Source organism: Argentina silus (genome assembly GCF_951799395.1).
Source record: "Argentina silus genome assembly, chromosome: 8".
NCBI classification, from domain to species: Eukaryota; Metazoa; Chordata; class Actinopteri; order Argentiniformes; family Argentinidae; genus Argentina; species Argentina silus.
The window spans coordinates 18,929,504-18,949,683 of NC_139662.1; the positions used below are offsets into that span (position 1 = coordinate 18,929,504).

The window sequence follows — 20,180 nt, forward strand, 5'->3', positions numbered from 1 at the left end:
CCCCTCTCTGTTCCTGATCTGTGGGCGGACTGAAGGGCCCATTGTATCATCTACTCTGGCTTGTCTAATCAATGACTGGCAACCTTCCTCTTGGAAAATGATTGGCTAGCACTTGTTGGATATAAACGGAGGAGTCCAGACTGTGAAGAGTGCCAGCTTAATAATAATAACACACTTGGCTTAACATATGCTCTTAGTACTGCCTCTTTAGATATACTGTGTGTGAGCTATACAAAATTATTGACATGTATGCTTCCGCAAAGTGGCCCTGGGGGGGGGATTATGCCATTGCATGTGACATTTGATTTACTGCCTGTAATCAAAATGTCAATACGTTTAGGGGCATCAATGTGAATTACCATAGTGAATCAGCCGTTGGTTCAATAGGCTCATTTCATTTCCACTTAGAATTAGTCTGTGCAGCAAGCTCAACGTATTTGAAAGGTGAGAAAGAGCTGGCCGAAAAGCCGATCTGAACAGATCTAGCCTAAGATTTTTTAAGATTTGGTTGTTGTTATAACTGACGTAGACCCAAGCCTATATTCTACTCCTGATCATTCTCAGACATACATGCCCAACTGAAACGAGGAACCAACTGACACATTGCATCATTCGAGAGGCTGTTACATAGAACTGTATTGATATCATTTTCTACTGTCAGTAAGGCGTGTTGTGTGTGTGTGTTTGTGCAAGATTTTTGCCATTCTTTCTGTGGAATGGAACACATGTTGAGACTTGTGGTGTTGTTGTAACCAGGCAGGAGCACCGCTCTGCTCTGTGGAATGTCTCCCAGCTCCTCCTGAGAGGCTGAAGCTGAACGCAGGGTAAAATGGGACAGACGTCGACCCTGTCACGTTTAGGAGGAGCCTCGCTAAGAAACACTAAAAGAACTGGATGCTGCTAGCACTCCAGTATTACCCCCCGACCTACCAACCTGGTGAGAAAGCCAGGCCAGCTCGACCTGACCTGCTCAGCATCAACAACCTTACAGATGGAACAGCAGAGGGATGTCTGATAAGGCTTCCTTTTTCTCAGGGTTGGGTTCTACGACGTGTCCTTATTCCACAGGTTTAGAAACACAAACTGCTCAACTCCATATACCGTGCATTACCCATTTAGGTTATTACAATGTTATTACAATGTTTTTACTATAGAAATAACAGCGTTACACAGGTAGTATATAATATGGTGGTCCTCTAGCTCAGTTGGTAGAGCATGGCGCTGCGACCAAATATACAAAAAAGTTATGCACTGACTGTACTGTAAGTCACTTTGGATTAAATGGCATGTTATATGTTATTATCATTACACAGGTATAAGGATAACTTAAGGTTAAGTGTTAGCCTATCTTACCCTGCATACTGTTAGGATCTCAATGGGGCCCCGTGACCCGGCTGTCTCGATCCTGGAGGTCCACAGGAAGAGCTGTTCTCTGTAACTTCCTGTCCCAGGTTGTCCAAACAGCCCCAGCTGCTGTAGCCAGGCCGGGGGTAAGATGAGTCCATGGCAGGCAGGGAGAGAGCCTATAGCCTGCCCACTGAGGGATAATTAACAGAGGAATGCGTGGAGCTCTGGACCGACACACTGAGAGCTTAGCCAGATGAAGGGTCGTCTCCTGAATTCACAGCCAGTTTCTTTGTCCCATTGACACAGCACAGAAAGGATCACTTTTCATATTTATATCCGTCCTGAAAAGAACCCATCTGAGCCTTTCGTCCTAATGTTCCCAAAAGAGAAAGAGAGCTGTCAATGGTAGAAAATACCTATTTAATACATTCTCTGCTTTATTAATGGACCATTTTAATAGAGCTGTAGGTGTTCCATCCAGGAAGCAGAATAGACTTGTTACGCGACTAGAATGTGGCTAGAGATGGGTCTAAAGTGTTTTAAGCTTCAGTTTCAGTAAGCCTCTCTTTGTTGTCATTCCAAAATGTCAGACTGAGGAAGTAGTCAGCTTGAGCCAAGTTCTTTGCTCCATTTTGACCCCGAAATGTATGTTGTATACACACTGCAATAGGGAAATGTTGCAGGCCTATTACAAATTCAGGGTCATGAAGTTGTTGCGATATAATGATGTGCGTATGTAAACAAGGCCATTTGAGCTTCTCTGTCATGCGGGACTGTTTGATCTTTTATTCATGCATGACTGGTTTGTCCACTTTGTGCAATTGAGTGTTCATATCTGTCGGTGTGAGAGAGGCACTGAGTCAGAGTGAAGGGTGAGGTGAGTAATCACTCAGTCACTTTAGCCTCTCAGGAGATGGTGTCTCCACGGACCGAAGAGCTCTCTGCAGGAACCCGTCACCCTCAACTCGTCTGTCCTGTCTGTCTTTCTGTCATTATTTCTTTCGTTCTTTCTTAATGTTAACAGCTCTGTATCCGCCCAAGCATGTGGTAGACCAGGAAGTTATTCTAAAGACTGGTATGCAGCCACACAGCATAGCACATAGCATAGCAATCCAATTTAGCTGCTGTCTCCATTCTCTAGTTGAACTAAGATGTAGGCAAACGGTGAGCGGTGTCACGTCCAGGGGGCGGGTGACCTCTGAACTGGGTTCAGGAGTGCTGGTCCGCTGAGCAGAGCGCACTGGTAGCTGGGAAATCTAACACCACTCTGTTGGCATTCCTGGAGTATTTGAATTTAGGATGGCGCTCTGAATGCAAGGCCATGTAAGGTTTACGACCAGCTTGTTTCTCTTGTCAGAGAAAGCCGAAGGCGTAGGACCCATGACCACATACCTCAGTGGCACTTTTTACCCATGATGCATTCCACAGACGTGTGGTGAAAGGCAGACTATGTCTCAAATGACACCCTATTTCCCATGTAGTGAGCTACGTTTGGCCAGACACCCTTTTCCCCACGCACTAGTGCACTTTACTGTTCACTGAAGTCCCATGTTTTCAGAAGTAGTGCAGTAGGGTTTCTGGGGAATGGGAGATGTGTGTGAATGGGACATTTGAGATGTGCCCAGAGAGATGCTGCTGTGCAGCCATCTTGTCTCTGTTACGTGTGGCTGACTGTCTTCGCTGTGACCATGAGACTGCCACCTCTACACATCTCTGAATGGGTTGTTTTGCAGCTTAACTGTGATTGTGCTCACTGCTCATCCTTTCAAAGGCAGTTCCATAGGCTTTTTCCTCATGTTGAAAGAAAAAGGCTTAGCCAGCCTTCGCCTTCTTTTATGGAGGAAATGTAGGTTGCTTCATTGTGGTCTGGGTCCCTAAACTCAATTCACCCAATTTGGTTATCAAATTAGACTATGCGATGTGGGTGGGGGAGATTGCAGGGGTACTTTCCCGAAAAAAAAAAAGCCTTTTCAACAAAACTTTTAAGTGTTCTGAAGTTATATTTTCTCTGCCCAGAAGAAGGCAGAAAATAAAAACTAATCTTGACAGGAAAACTACGAGGCATTAGTTCCAGATAACAAGTTGGATTCCGACAGCCACTGTTATTAATAGTCGTTCCAGTGCGGTTTCTGTGTTAGGCCAAGCAAAAAAAAAAAAGCGCTGTGCCTCTCCATGATGAGCTTGGTATTTCAGTAGAGAAACAGATGCCGCTAATGAACCCCGTAGGATGTTTGCTTGTGTAACCTAGCTTTCACCTAGCAGTGAAAAGCCTCTGCCGTACCGGAGAGCGAAGGCAAGAGAGATAGTAGATGCAGTTGGCCTGACATGTGGCATGACGTGTGTATACATGTGTTTGTAAACTAGTGTTTCTGTGGATGTGTGACTTCCTTCGGCCCAGAGACGCCCAGGACTACCCAGACATCCTTCCTGGCGTGGGAGCCCCTGACCCAGACGTTTTGGTCTCCCTAGCTTGGCGGTTGGCATCCCTCCCTCCCTCTGTCTCCCACTTCGCTGGTCTCAGAGGTCTCGGGCCCACCTGCTGGGACCATGGCCAACCCCCCACTCACTGACTTCAAACATGTTGTTCTTGGAGTCAGAGAAGAGAAATTGTCTCAAATATCTGCACACACAGGCCACCAATTAGCTCTTTTTAGCTTCTGCGTTGCTTTCAATTTCTTATTTCTGCTAATAACGCAGTCTGGGAAGAAGTAGTCAGAGTGCTAAAATAGTCATCTCAAAACTAGCTAGGCCCAATCTTGATTCAAGAGAATCTTCACTTCCCTAATTTTGTTCTATACGTTTCTTCTTGAGTGTATGCTGGATGACCTTACTGTATGAAGATAATATTGCAGTTCTCAGTAAGACACTTACCCTGAAGCCAGTCTGATCTTTTCACAAAAATGTTCTCACTCTCTGTCCCGGTTTTGTTCACACACTGTTTTTCTCATTCACTCACACTCTCCAACCGTCCCCCAAACTATATTTCAAACAAAATGTCCATGGAGGATATAAGCTTGGAGGGCTGAAGCTAGCCTGTGGCATCTGCTGCGAAATCAGTGTGGGAAACGACAGCTTGTTTGAGGGACATGCTGAAAGAGTGTGATTAAATTTCTTTTCCCTCTTTTCTCACACCATCTGATCTTCCCCATCTCTTTCTTTCTCTATCTCTCCCATCTCCCTGGCACCAGTGTTTTTCTTTTTTTTGTACCATTCTGGTCTTCCTCTGGCCCGTTACCATGTTCTGCTATCAGAGCTTGTGGCGTAAGCGGTTTACCCTTGCCTCCTGTCGCCACACAGATGATGTGTGAAACAGACGCTCACTGAGGCTTGTTCACGTGCCATAAAGTCTCAATCATGCACTGCCACACACAGAACTGGTGCAAAAATATTCAGTATGAACCATCAAAGCCTATTATCCACCAACTGTGACGACTAATGAGCTAGGCCTGACTCGAGGCAGACTGCCTCTCTGTCCGTGGTGTATAAACCAGCCTGACTCGAGGCAGACTGCCTCTCTGACGGTGGTGTATAAAACAGCCTGACTTGAGGCAGCCTGCCTCTCTGTCCGTGGTGTATAAACCGGCCTGACTCGAGGCAGCCTGCCTCTCTGTCCGTGGTGTATAAAACAGCCTGACTCGAGGCAGACTGCCTCTCTGTCCGTGGTGTATAAAACAGCCTGACTCGAGGCAGACTGCCTCTCTGTCCGTGGTGTATAAAACAGCCTGACTCGAGGCAGCCTGACCTGTATAAACTGGCCTGTTCTTTTTAGGGTATTTGCCTCCACTCCCCTTCTCTGTAGCTCAATAGCAGGGGGCACCATTTGAAAGACCTGCTAGTGTACTGGGCTTCAGTGTTTTGGTCCAAATGCCCTAGTTAGTAGAACTGCTGTGTTGCTATTTTGGTAATGTCGAGGATATTCCCCTTGTCGAATTACAGTTTCTTTAGCCCTCGTCTTAAAATGCCCCTCGTGATTAATTCTCTGTGTCAGGACGGCTGCTGCTTGCGAGGCCAGAGCTTTGTAAGCTTTTACTTAGGATGTTGCTTCTGTGCTGAATGCAACGTTGTGGTAAATTAATGCAATGTGTGCTTTTCAGGAGTTCCTTTTTACATTGTAACCTTAAATGGCCAGAGATGGAAACCACATGATAAAAAAACAATCTTTCACGTAGAAATCTTTCAGGTGCAAAAAAATACCAGGCTACATTCTATTGTGTTGCTCATTCTTATTTGAGCCCACAGACTTACAAAAAGTTATATAATATATGATATGCCATTTAGCTGACGCTTTTATCCAAAGCAACATTGCAGTGAGTTTTTTATTTTTTTTACATTTTTCAGTATATATGGTCCCAGCGGGAATTGAACCCCCAACCTAAGCGTTGTTAGCACCATGCTCTGCAAACTGAGCCACAGAGGACCAGGTTGTAGTCTTAACCTAATACGTAACACGGATAAATGTACAGCCCTCGCCCTATTGTTCCCTACACATGTTGAAATCATTCAAGGCCTACGCTTGTTACACACTTGTCAGGCTGTACACCGCTGAGCTCATTAAGTGATTCAGTGCAGGCTAATCCACTGTGGTGTGGTCGGAGGAGGCAGGCGGGTCCTGGAGAGTCAGGCTGTCTAATGAGGAGTCTGTACAGGTGAGAGAGAGGCCTGCACAGGAGTCTGTAGAGGTGAGAGAGAGGCCTTCTAATGAGGAGTCTGTACAGGTGAGGGAGAGGCCTGCACAGGAGTCTGTACAGGTGAGAGAGAGGCCTTCTAATGAGGAGTCTGTACAGGTGAGGGAGAGGCCTGCACAGGTGAGAGAGAGGCCTGCACAGGAGTCTGTACAGGTGAGAGAGAGGCCTGCCGCCGAGCCAACGTTTGGCAACGGCACATCATCTGGTCTCAGTCTCCGCCAGCCCTACGAATAATTAGGCCCAACTGCCCTGGCAGTGGCCGCCATGCGCCACTCACTCCTGGGCAGGGTGCCCTGGGGCACAGCTAAACCCTGGCTGTGTGGTCACACTGCTAATTGGCTGGAGGACAAATCTGTTTATTTGACACTGAAGCTCAGGCTCACTGGCCGTGTGTTTGTGTGTGTTCAGAGGGATTGACACATTCAGATGTTGGCAGATGGAACTGTACAGTAGCCTAAAGTAGAACGTTCTATGGGTTTTCTCTTTCACTTCCTCATCTGTTGCTGATGTTCGACCAATGACAGGCAGAGATATATACAGCCCAGATTGACGTAAGAAAGATTCACGTCGGGGGGTAAAGGCAGAGAAGAGGGCCGTAAAGATGTCTTGGTCATTCGAGAGTAGCTTCAACAATCTTCTCATATGCAAAGAATGTGTGAAAGAGAGAGAGAGAGAGAGAGAGAGAGAAACACAAACACAAACTGGAGAGAGAGAGAAACAAACAGGAGAGAGAGAGAGAGAGAGAGAGAAACAAACAGGAGAGAGAGAGAGAGAGAGAGAGAGAGAGAGAAACAAACAGGAGAGAGAGAGAGAGAGAGAGAGAGAGCAAGAGAGGATGGTATTATACTTCCTCCTCTTGCTGGCCAGGCTTTGTGCAACACCATATTACATCCCCCAGAATCTCTTTCAAACTTCAGCCTCATTCAGCTGATATTCCCTCAGGGAAATTAAGGATTATGCTAGCTCTGCCTTTCCTTTCAAACAGGAATTCTTAAGTCAGTTCCCATGAACATGCCCCGCCCCCCCCCCCCCCCCCCCCCCCCACACACACACACACACACACACATCCTCATCCACATCAACTCAACTCCATGTTGCCCATTCCCAGCTTTAAGCTCTGTCCTTCGGCCCGGTTGGTTCTGAATGGCCATAAGAGGATGAAGTGGATTGTCAAGTGGCCACTGTCTCATACCCATGAGTTCCGCCCCTGCTACGATGCTCAGCTCAGGGGAGGTGAGACTTTGCACTAGGAGCTGCTGGTACACTTCACAACGCGTTCTGTATCATTAATCACCTTGTTGTTATCTAGTGATAACCTCTGAGAGGAATTCTTTTTTTTTCTTTTTTTCTGTTAAATTCATCTGTATGAATTGAGAGAGATGTATGACGATGGATCATTCTGTGCAGCAGGGAGACTGATTATTACAGACAGATTATTACAGACAGATTATTACAGACAGATTATCACAGACAGAAACGGATCAGTTTTTGTTTTTTCTCTTTGTTCAGTTTTTGTGTGTGATGTGTTCCGTGGATATGACACTGGAAATGCAGTCAGCCAGTCAGCCAACCAGCCAGCCAGCCAGCCAGCTAGTGCTGTATTCCGTAGGACTGTGGTGCTCTCAGCAGGCTGATGAGGACTACAGGGATATCTACATGGTGCCTCTGGAGGGGGTGTTGTTGGATTCTTCCTCCCCCCCTACAGAAGACTATCCTCCTCCTCCACTGTTTCCTTTCTAACTCCCTCTGCTTCTGAAGCCTGTCTGTGCCAAAGGAACACGGCCGTCCTCTCCCTCTCCACAGCTGACTTGTGTGATGCCTGTAGGACCCCTGCAGTTGGGGTTGGTTGTATAGGAATGACTGGACGAATCTAACACACAGGAAGCGTCGGATCTGTAAACTGTGCTTATGTAACTCCTATGATGATAAACATGTCATATGGCACTGGCACGACCAATCACAGACCTGGCTAATGGATTCTTGCATCTTATGCGTCACTGTGCTCTTTAACATGGTGCCCGGTGCAGAGTCTAGGCCTTTTGTTCTGGAGGCTAGAGTACAGAGACACTTATTTAATGAGACAGCTCTGACTGCATAATTGCAGGCTGCTCTGAGAGCTATTATAGGAGATTTATTTCGGGGGGGGCAAAAATGGCCATTACAGCGAGCGGCAACAGCAACAACAGGCGAGGCAGCCCAGGGTCATCAGAGTGATGCCAGTGTGGAGCAGGGAAGGGATCATCCTGCTGCCCCTGCCCTCCAACTGCCCCTACTACCCTGGTCATGCTGATCTCACCCTGGTGCATGATGTAAGCCGTGTGTGTGTGCCTGTGTGTGCCTGTGTGTGCCTGTGTGTGCCTGTGTGTGCCTGTGTGTGTGTGCCTGTGTGTGTGTGTGCCTCTGTGTGCCTGTGTGTGTGTGTGTGTGTGCCTCTGTGTGCCTGTGTGTGTGTCAGTTCCTACCTCAGTATTTAAGAGCATTTATGCTATGGATTAACTGGTGTGGTGCGTCATGTGAACATACAGTATGTGTGTACAGTAGATCACCTTTTAACCTGTATCCAGAGGTTGTATTCTCTCTGTCTGTGTGTGGATAGATGTAGCGGTTGCATCTGTACAGCTGGCATCATCATCATCCCCCCCCCCCCCTCTCTCTTTCTCTCGTGCTCTCTCTCTCTCTCTCTCTCTTTTTCTTTCTCTCGTGCTCTCTATCTCTCTCTTTTTTGTTTCTTCAGAGCTGGGATTTTCTTGTCACATGATTTATTTAGGATGTGTTCAGTTCCGTCAGTCTGCAATTCCCAGTACTGGCATGCCGTAGTCTAGGCTCTCACTCTCTCTTGCCTGTTTAATTACTCTCCCTCCCTCCCTCTCTCTCCCTCTCCCTCTCCCTCTCTCTCTCTTTGCAGATTAAAAGAAACAAACGTTCTCAGCTGACAGCTGAGTTCCGCCAAATTGAATGAGAGCAGGAGAGCTATAAATATCCTCCTCCACACACCCTTCAATATTGTCAAGCTCCCTTATCCCAACACAGTCTGATGCCGCGGGGAGGTTTAGCCGTCAAACGGCTGGTTGATGTTAACAATGATGCACACAATTGTAAATGTAGTAGGACACATGTAAACAGTGTGCTTTTCTGAGAAATTATAACAGCTTGATGCACCTTCATGATACCATAACAACATATGGGCATTCCACTGGGGAATGAGATGTCAATCAAGATAATGAGCATGATGTCCAATCACTCTTCTGGCCATCTGCGTAGAAGTAGGCCAGGCCTAGGTGGTGACAGAACTGGTTTTAATATGCATGGCTGTGTTCCTTCCTCGTACGTTTGCCTTGGGCAGGGAATGACTCAGCACAAAGGTTACGCGTCTGTGTTCTGGTTGGAGCGGGGCGGGTTCTCTAGTGTTCTGGTTGGAGCGGGGAGGGTTCTGTAGTGTTCTGGTTGGAGCGGGGCGGGTTCTGTAGTGTTCTGGTTGGGGCGGGGCGGGTTCTGTAGCTGAGCTACGGGCCTGGGCTCTCCCTGGGTGCTCAGTGAGACCGTGTGTAGTAGGCCTTGGTGCCCTCTTTTTCTGTGCGTTACGGTTTCCTATCATAAAGTCCTCCTTCCCTCCGTCTGTCTCTGCTGCTTGGTGCTGATATGGCCCATGCTTCCTCATTCCTCTCCCTTGTCACTCCACCCCTCCACAGGGAGAATTCCTCCTTCGGGATCGCCCCCACCTAGGTGCGAGCTGGGGTGGGTTGTGAACCATGGTACCTCCCCGTGACAGCCAAGGGCTCTGCGGGGCGGGAACCTGAGATGGTTATCAGTGCAGCCACACCCACCCTGTAGAGGCTCGTGTGGGAAGTAGACTCAGGACTGTTCGTCTGCAGCTGCTCTTCTATAGCGTGAAGCAGACCTGTCCTTTGGGCTGATGGACAGATGGTGAATAGATAGATGGTCACTGGGGGACCACAGGACTGTGGTAGTGAACCAGAACCACCACCTCCATCCCTGATGGCAGCCTCTTCTGTCTGTGGGTGTCTGATCCAAATTCCCTCTCTCTCGTCCCACAGTATCTGGAGGGGCCCCAACGTGAACTGTGTGGACAGCACTGGATACACCCCCCTCCACCATGCAGCCCTAAACGGACACAGGTAGGTCTTGCTTCCCTGACTCCCTGCAAATGGGAGAGAGGCCATTGCATGTGAAATGAGTGTTTTTGCCAGGTGTGTATTTTGTGTTTATAATTGAATTGTGAGTGATTTTGCTGGTATCCTGATCTCCTCTGGCTGTGTGTGCGTCTCCGGCCCACAGTGAGGTAGTGGAGGCGCTGCTACGCAACGAGGCCTTGACCAACATCGCTGACAACAAGGGCTGCTACCCCCTCCACCTCGCTGCATGGAAGGGGGACCAACGGATCGTCAGGCTGCTCATCCACCAAGGCCCTTCACACCCCAAACTCAACGAGCAGGTCTGTCTGTGTGTTTGTGATCTCTCTCTCTCTCTCTCTCTCTCTCTCTCTCTATCTCTCTCTGCCTCTCTCTCTCTCTCTCTCTCTCTCTCTGCCTCTCTCTCACTCTCTCACTCTCTCTCTCTGTCTGTCTGTGTGTGTGTGTGTTCCCTTTACAAACACACACTCTTGTCCTGGAGCAGGTTGGACTGTGAGTGCACAGGAGAGAGAGAGAGAGAGAGAGAGAGAGAGAAGAGAGACAGTCTTGTAATGTCCATTATGGTCAAGGAGTTGGCCCCTCAAAGAGCAGCACTTCACGTCTCAATCAGTCTATGCTGTTCTCACTCAGAGTAGCGCTGTGGTGGTTTTCTGCATCTGATCTACATGTCAATGAGAAGCAACAGATCCATGCAGTTAACAACCCATAATAATCCCCTGTAAGATACCGCCAGTGAACTCCCTATTGTTGGATTGACGGTTATACATATACAGTAGATTATACAGTGCAGATAGCACTTAGATTATGTAATACAGTTAATCCAATTGCCATGGTAATCCAGTGCTCTACATGATGTGTTGGGGTTTTTTGGAGGGTTTCTTGTTTTTTTTTTAGGGATAGATCAGCTTTGATATTAGTAAATATAATTTAAGCTCTATCCGATAGCATTGCTTGCATCATTTCTAGTCCCTGTTCCCCATGCCCCAACCCTCCCCTAATTGGAGGACATGAAAAGAAAATTATAATTATATGTATTATTATTTTTTCCCCAGCCACCATCCCCCCCCCATTGGAGAACCCTAAGTACTTTGGTTTATTCGTTTGAACAGTTATTGCAAATATATTTAATCTACTAGGTACTTATATGATGATATGTTATGTTACTGAAGCTCTTATGGTAGTTTTTATGATCCTCACGTACTGGCAGTTAAGCTGTGTTGGCCAGAGCACTTGTGTACCCCTACCACTAAAAGATTACTATAGTTGTACCAAATGACCACTAAAAGACAAGTTGACATAGTATAGTTGTACCAAATGACCACTAAAAGACAAAATACAAATATGAATGACAGTTAGTCATGGCTTGTTTTCTCAGAGAGCATTAACCCCATTGCATCATGACTGCACTAATATTTGCCTTGAAGTGACTTGACGCCAGATGAATGTGAGAACTGGCCATTTTTGTCTTGTTTAACTGTTGTTTGTCTTGATTGGTTTGTTTGATCTGTGATGTTGTTTGATATCCAGGCATGGTGTTTATAGGCTGCTCACTACCCAGCCACTGGCACCATCTCCAACCTGTCCTCCTGTCTATGGTTTCATGCTCAGTAGCTTTATGTAGGCAGAAAAGACCCACTGTGAACCCATGGATAAAATCTGATCACAGCCACAAGCAATAAAACTGATAAAACATGTACTGAATGTTTCCTTTTATGATGAGGAGACTGTTACTCTAGAGGCCTGGCATTTTGACTATATCAGACTCGCATTCGCACATACAGTCTGCAAGCCTTTGATCATCCATTGCTGGTTCAGTTTGGGTCATTTCTCTCAGTCATTCCCTATGCCTGTTCATTTAACTCAACTTCTGTTTTTTGTTCCGTTAATTTTGTCATGACTTATTTTGCAACTGTCATTTTATTCATTCATTGCCTGTGTGTGTTGTGTGTGTGTGAGAAACCATTGCCTCATCTTCTCCTTCTCCCTCCTAGAGCTCTGTAGACCACAAAGAGTTCAAACGCTGCGGGCCCTTTGACCCCTATATTAATGCCAAGGTGTGTACCTACCCAATGCTGCCAAGAACGCTCGCTGCCTCATGTGCTTTCCCTGCTTCCTTTTTGGCCCCTGCCGTACCCCATACAGCCCCTTGCCAAGCTTGGTTTTACTGCTTATGCTTGCACTGCTGGTTTGTGTGAAAACTGGCTTTCACGTTTTCTGGGCAGATGTCTCTTTTTTTAGTTTTTTAGATGGTTATCTTTCTTCACACACACAAACACACTCACTCTCACTTCTGGTTTCCTTGATTGAAAACAACTAGCTTAAAGATGGGTTTGTGATGTTGTTGCTATTGTCCCTCACCCACCCTCCCTCCCTCCCCCCCCCCCCCCTCCCCTCCCCTCCCCTCCCCTCCCTTCCCTGAGGTTAGTTTTCCTTTCTCCACAGTCACATGTTGGGTCACGAGGCCTCTGTTGAACACCTCTGTCTCTGTGGGACTATATAGCCTCTCATGAGTCAGTCATAAGTCCCACTGGGTGTGGTAAGAGAACCACAGCATTTGGTTACAGCCTCATGTTTACCTCTAAAGATTACAGTCAGGTTTTAGAGAGACTTATTGTATGTGTGTGTCATTCTGTCTTGAGTCTTTTTTCTTCTTCTTCCTGGTCTCTGTCGGTGTTGTTATTTTACACCTGGTGTTGTTATTTTACACATTTGCTTTCAAATGCTAATATTGGATCACTGTACTTTACACCACACAGCGGCAGCAGCATCATTAACACCTAGGATAACTCTGTACCTCAGTGATTCTCCTATCAGAGACTCCCCCCCCCCCCCCCCCCCTCCCCAAGGACAGTGTCAGCTATTGGACCGTCCTATTAACACCACCTCCAGCTCTGGTGGAGTGCAGCACTCACAGTGTCACAGTGTCACCTCCACCCTCACAGCAGACGAGGCTGCCTGGCGCCAACGCCGGACTGTTGCTAGTTCAATAAGGGTGTCTGGGAGGAAAAGCGTCTTGAGATGAAATACTATTTTGAAATGGTGTCACATTTCCTCAGTCTGAACTACTTACGTTTTGTCTAACGGGCGGACACGCACAACACAATTCGACGAAAAAAAACACCGCATGATGAGATTGGGTTTTTGTAAGTGTCCTGTGTGGTGTTGTAGCTCTTTAGCAGATGTGAACTAGGTGTTGGTGAGAGGCTGTCCCTGTCATTCATGGAGGTTTAGGTTTAGCTCTGTTTGTGAGCTTTCGGGATCGCTTGGGGTCCAATACCAGGTCGCAGGGCTGAATAATGGATGAGCTGTTATGAATAAATCACAAATGTGGATGCAAGCTGGATGTTCTGGCGGTGGTCACGGAGATGGCATCATGTGACTGAGGGTCTTGGCCCCGCCCCACCCTGCCGCTTCATCTCAGTCGAGAAACAGAGAAACGTCTCACGAGGAGAGGGAGCTTTTCTGTGTACTGGTCTCTTTGCATCAGTGTCAGGGAGTGTGTGTGTGTGGTGTGTGTGTGTGGTGTGTGTGTGGTGTGTGTGTGGTGTGTGTGTGGTGTGTGTGTTGTGTGTGTGGTGTGTGTGTGTGTGTGTGTCATTCTGCTTGTGAGCCTGCACCTCGCAAGAGAGGTGGGACGTTGTCATGGTAACGTTGTCACAGCTGATTGGCTGAGCAGCGGCGCTGACTGACCCAGTGGAGCGCAGAGAGAGTGAGAGAGGGGTGTGTTAGGCCAGCTAGAGATGGGAGGGGTGTTTGGTGGGGATATTTTGGGGCAGGGGAGGGACGGGCATAGGCTTATGGAAGAGGAGGGGGCTTAAGTGCACATTGTCCCCCTCAGGGAAGCACTGTAGCTCAGCCTGGACCAGGCTCAAACAGTCCCTCTCATCCTGGCCCTGCTGTTATTTTTATGTAATGCTACTGCTGCTACTCCCTCAGTCTTGCTCTCTCCGATGGGCCTGCCACTCTGATGATATTCCAATAGAGGCTCAATAATGGAAGCGATTCATCATGGAAGCTTGATGGTGCCCTGAGGGGATCCCCCCTAGGCTCCCACCCAGACTAGCCTAGTTAGCTCTGTCTGGGAATATTCATTAGGTGAGGAAAATATGTAATACTTAGTCATCACTCCCAGCGTATTGTGCTCTCTTGAATCATCTTTCTTTTTTTTTTTTTTTAAATGTGTATTACTCCATCTCAAAAAATCCCAAAAAGTCTTGTATGATGGCTGTATTGTTAAGGTGCATGCTGGCTAGACACGGTCTTCCATATAGGTCACCTGTCGAATGGAATGTACCTTCAGATCAGTACGTCCCGCAGTGGCTCAGATGCCTGGTTGCTGAGCAGTACATATGACCTGTCACTGTGAGGCTGTACAGTGAGTGAACACAGTGTTAGCGAATAGATAACACGCAGTAGCCTCTAGCCTAGCCTAGCCTAGCCTAGCCACCAGCGCTAGAACATCAGAGAATGTAGAAAATGTAAATGTAAACAGCGTCGAAGTTCAGTCAGGCATGCTGTGTTTCAAACCAGTTAGGAGACCTAATATTGAATGACGACACAGTGTCTTTTTTATTTATTTTTTTATTTTTTAACACTGTGCCACTGGTTCCAGCTCAGCCCCTCAGTGTCCATCGACCACGCGTCATGTCAGCCCTTTTCCCCCTTCTGCTCTTCCTCATCCTCATCCTCATCCCTTGTTCCAATCCTGCCATGCAGAGACATGCTTGAGTCACGCATGCAGTTGAGGAGCCCTCAGGATGGCGTCAGTCTGTCTGCCTGATGGACGGGCTTCTTCCTCCTCCTCCTCCTTCTCTTGGTTGGTTCACATGGGGCCTCCACTTCACTGTGGAGATGCTTCAGATCCAGCTGATGGCCCAGGGCTGGTGGGGGGAGGAGGGAGGGGCAGCAGGGGAGAAGCGGAGATGTGTATCTACAGTCTCCAGGCATCTGAGACGGAGACGGAGAGGGAGGGAGAGGGAGAGAGAGAGAGAGGCAGGGAGGGAGGGAGGGAGAGGGAGAGAGAGAGGCAGGGAGGGAGGGAGGGAGAGAGAGAGCTGGCGTGCAGTTGTATAGGCAGCCCTGTGGCACACTGGCCGCAACAGCTGCTTGGCCAACCCCTCTCACCCCCCCCCCCCCCCCCCCCCATCATCATCGTCATCACCACTACGGGGCAGAGCGTGACGTAACTCCCTCCTCTCCACGCTCTGGTAGAGAGTATGTCACGTGCCAGAGGTCACTCGTCACTCTGCATTAGCCTCTCAGCCCCAGGTCAAGAGCAGGCGCAGCATGCTTCTTCTCTTCCGGAGCATTCCAGGGAGAGTGGCATCAAAACAATGCAGAACGTAATCTCCAGATGTTCCTGGTTAGCGTGGAGCTTACCAATGGGCAAACAGCGCTTAATCTGGCTGGGCCTGTCATGCTCTGAAGTCCAGATCAGGACAACTGCGCAACTGTCAACATTTGTACTCCGGTGAAATCAGTTTTTTTTGTTTTTTTATAAAAGAACATACATAATGTACTGTCCAAGAACAGGTAGTTTTATATATAAGAACACACAATGCATTAGCATAATCTCTCCCAGATAAACCCAGTCATCTTTGCCCTGTGGATAGTTATCAGACCCCCCCTCTCCCCTGTCGTGTGTGTGTGTGTGTGTGTGTGTGTGTGTGTGTGTGTGTGTGTGTGTGTGTGTGTGTGTGTGTGTGTGTGTGTGTGTGTGTGTGTGTGTGTGTGTGTGTGTGTAGGTCTGAGTCATGCTGCTGCTTCCCACCATCAGCCCCTATGGTTCACGGAGGCTAGCCTGGGCTAATAGGATTCAATCACACACATACACAAACAAACAGAGAGAGAGAGAGAGGTTACTGTTCCCAGATTAGATAGGAGGCTGTGAATCATGTTCCTCCGAAATGGATGTAATCAGAGTAGCACGTGTGTTTGTCTGTAATGGCTGGAACCAACAGTGAGGGTAAATCTCTTTAAAAAGCTGCCGGCGGATGATGACAAAACGCTTGGCGATGCGTCACAGATGAGAGACGGCATGCTCCTTTGTGTGTGACCCTGCCAGTCCCCTGCAGCTGAGAGGGAGAGGGAGAGGGAGAGGGAGAGGGAGAGGGAGAGGGAGACATGGAAATTCAGCCCTTTATTTAGACGAGGAAAAGGTGAAACATGAAAGAACAAGTTGTCTCGAACCTCAAACCTAACAGACAAAACCTGTCCCAGAATGAAAGACTGAGGAAGACTGTGGTTCACCTTCAGCTCTCTGCTCGCTTTCTTGTGTTTTTGTTTAGTGCCGTTCACCCAAGGCGAGAGGTGCCCTCAGCCTGCCCCTCTCCTTGCCTCTCCAGAAGGGCAGGTGTCGTTTTGTTGTTCCCAGGCTCAGGCTCTTTTTCTTCTTTTCCTCTGTTTTCTCAGCTCAAGCTGTGACCTGCTCTGCAATACTGCCAGTGTAGTACGTCACCCTGCCTCTCTACCCCTCTGTCTCTCTCTCTCTCCCTCCCTCCCTCTCTCTCTCTCTCTCTCTACCCCTCTGTCTCTCTCTCTCTCCCTCTCTCCCTCCCTCCCTCTCTCTCTCTCTCTCTCTCTCTCTCTCTCTCTCCCTCTCTCTCTACCCCCTGTCTTTCTCTCTCTCTCTCCCTCCCTCTCTCCCTCCCTCCCTCTCTCTCTCTCTCTCTCTCTCTCTACCCCTCTGTCTCTCTCTCTTTCCCTCTCCCTCCCTCTCTCTCTCTCTCTACCCCCCTCCCTCTCTCTCTCTCTCTCTCCCTCTCTCTCCCTCTCTCTCTCTCTCTCTCTCTCTCTACCCCTCTGTCTCTGTCTCTCTCTCTCTCTCTCTCTCTCTCTCTCTCTCTCTCTCTCTCTTTAACTGTAACAATGAAGGAGGGTTACCTGCTGATCCCATCTGGCGCCAGAACATGTAAGAGTCCGAGGGGAGGGGGTAACACCTGTCCGGGGCTACCCTGTAACCACTACCCCACCCACCCACCCCCACCCAGCTCTGTAACGGGCAGAACAGAGACACAGCTGGCACCTTCCCCAGGGAGAGACCCAACCTGGCACACCGTCCGTGTGGGCATTCTCTTGCCAGCTGTCCACTGCCTCTAGGTTGCTATGGCGCTCATGGTATGAGTGACACTCGGGACATGTGGTCCTTGTCAACGCTGGCACTGCCACACCCTGGTACGAAATGTCGACTGGCACAAAGGAGCTAGGGTGGTCAAGGCAGGCTTTGTTCCTGTCTTTGTTCCGGTTTTGGATTACTATTACCCTGATTTTATTTTCGATTTCCGTTCCTGGTTTGTTTGTTTGTTTGTTTGTTTGTTTTTTGAACACACAAACACTATTACCTACTGTACAGCTGTGCATTGTCTTTTTAATAATAAACAATAAACATGCAGAGAAAACACATTAGCTGTGTGTTTAAGACCTGTTGTCGACAGCATAGCCTGCTGTCTGTGAGCCACTGAGCAGGCATTAGTGAAGAATGTTCTTTGTGTACTACATTGTGACTGTCAAGGCATATCAATGTCACACATACCAGTAGCTGTGAGTAAGCTATACACTCAGAAAACACTTTATTAGGAACACCTGTACACCTCCTTCTCATGGTGGAGGTGGTGTGATGGTGTGGGGAATGTTTTCCTGGCACACTTTGGGCCCGATCAATCATCGTTTGAATGCCACAGCCTATTTGAGTATTGTTGCTGACCATGTGCATCCCTTCATGGCCACAATTTACCCATCTTCTAATCGCTGCTTCAAGCATCATAATGCACCATGTCACAAAGCAAAAGTTGTCTCAAACTGGTTTGATGAACATGACAATGAGTTCTGTGTTCTTCAGTGGCCTTCCCAGTCACCGGATCTGAATCCAATAGAACACCTTTGGGATGTGGTAGGACGGGAGATTCACAGCTTGAAAGTGCACCTGAAAAATCTGCAGGAAATGCATGATGCAATCATGTCATCATGGACCAGAATCTCAAAGGAATGTTTCCGACATCTTGTGGAATCAATGCCGCGAAGAATTGAGGCTGTTTTGAGAGCAAAGGGAGGCCCTACCCAGCATTAGTATTAGTATAGTGTTATATAGTGTAATAAAGTGCTCGGTGAGCACTAGCCATGTAAACCAGCACTGTTCTGTCTCAGTTGAGGCATACTGTATGCCCCCTGCTGGCTGCTTGTGGTAGAAGACATTAACAGGAAATAGTTTTTGGATTTAGGTTTGCTTCTGCTACAATATGCTAGATCAGAACATTCACTTTGTTTGTTGTTTGGTGTTTGTTTTGCTAGCTTACACCCAGGGCCATTGTATTAACATGTGAGCCTAGCCATGTAGCCTAGCTTACACCCAGGGCCATTGCATTAACATGTGAGCCTAGCCATGTAGCCTAGCTTACACCCAGGGCCATTGCATTAACATGTGAGCCTAGCCATGTAGCCTAGCTTACACCCAGGGCCACTGTGTTGACATATTAGCCTAGCTAGGAGCCTATCTTACACCCAGGGCCACTGTGTTGACATATTAGCCTAGCCATGTAGCCTAGCTTACACCCAGGGCCACTGTGTTGACATATTAGCCTAGCTAGGAGCCTATCTTACACCCAGGGCCACTGTGTTGACATATTAGCCTAGCTAGGAGCCTATCTTACACCCAGGGCCACTGTGTTGACATATTAGCCATGTCCCTCTACCTAGCACTGTAGCACCCTGGTAACATATGCTTGCTGCCTCCGCATGTGAAACGCACGGTTCACACTCAAGCACTCACTCACTAACTCACACTTAGTGGTAGGACGTGTCACTACCAGCAACCACCTTTCTCCCTGGACACTCCCATCCCTGCATCAAGCTCTTACCATGCTAGAAACAGGCCCACGTGACATTCATCACAAATGTTTGCCTATTCCGGTGTGGCCTTTTACTAAATGTCAACAGAGTTTTCTGTCGTCACGTTTATTCAGGCCGAATGTTCCAGAAGTAGCAGGTGTTATCTCTGCTGCAGGGAGATACCAGCACCTTTTAGAGGTGTGATGTGAACCCCCACCCCCCACCCCACCCCCCTGCCATGTACCGCTGTCTAAGGGCAGTTCCCCTCCATCACTACCTGCCCTCAGTCCCCACTCCCCAGCAGCACCCTCCTCCCAGCACCCCTGCTCTGCCAAATCTGCCCTCAGGGCCTCATCGTGGGTGATTCGGAGCTCTTCAATGACCTTTAATCAGCTAATTAATGTGGTGGTTGCTAAGCGCTTGATTGGCTCAACCTGACTGACTCATCCACGAGTCATCCAATCCCTGCCTTCTTTTATTGACCGAGATTCACTTAATGTGAATCCCCCCACCCTACCCCCCTTTTTCCCTATGCCGCCCCCCACTTCCACCACCTCATGTGTTGCTGATGCTCTGATGCTGCTGCTGCTGACCTCCTGGTCTACCCCCCACCCCCCCCCACCCCGGTCCCCTGCCCCCTCCTCCCTACAGAACAACGACAACGAGACGCCGCTCCACTGTGCCGCCCAGTACGGCCACACCCTGGTGGTGCGTCTGCTCCTTGAGGAGCTGACCGACCCCACCATGCGCAACAACAAGTTTGAGACGCCGCTGGACCTGGCCGCCCTCTACGGCCGGCTGGAGGTGGTCAAGCTGCTGCTCACCGCCCACCCCAACCTGCTCAGCTGCAACACCAAGAAGCACACGCCGCTGCACCTGGCCTCGCGCAACGGACACCTGTCTGTGGTGGAGGTGCTGCTAGACGCCGGCATGGACATCAACTATGAGGTGAGGACTCTGTGTGTGTGTGTGTGTGTGTGTGTGTGTGTGTGTGCGCGTGTGTGTGTGTGTGTGTGTGTGTGTGTGTGTGTGAGCGCTGGATGTGTGTGTCCGTGTGTGTGTCCATATGCATGTCTGTGTGTGTGTGTGTGTGTGTATGAGCGCTGGATGTGGTTGTTTTGGACAACACCATGTGGTAATGTTGTTATGGCTCTAATCATGTTGGCTGGCTTAA

The 20,180-nt window shown here is 48.5% G+C and overlaps 1 protein-coding gene across 1 annotated transcript in view; it reads left to right on the plus strand.

Moving 5' to 3' along the window:
• The window catches only part of LOC310808056 (ankyrin repeat and SAM domain-containing protein 1A), a gene marked incomplete at its 3' end in the record, with an annotated part of 59,785 nt that overhangs the window by 2,201 nt on the left and 37,404 nt on the right, over positions 1 to 20,180 (plus strand). Inside the window, exons 2-5 of the mRNA XM_083674757.1 lie at positions 10,088 to 10,168; positions 10,329 to 10,485; positions 12,175 to 12,237; positions 19,658 to 19,954. Of these exons, the coding sequence (XP_083530883.1) occupies positions 10,088 to 10,168; positions 10,329 to 10,485; positions 12,175 to 12,237; positions 19,658 to 19,954 (598 nt within the window). The remainder of the gene's footprint in view (positions 1 to 10,087; positions 10,169 to 10,328; positions 10,486 to 12,174; positions 12,238 to 19,657; positions 19,955 to 20,180) is intronic.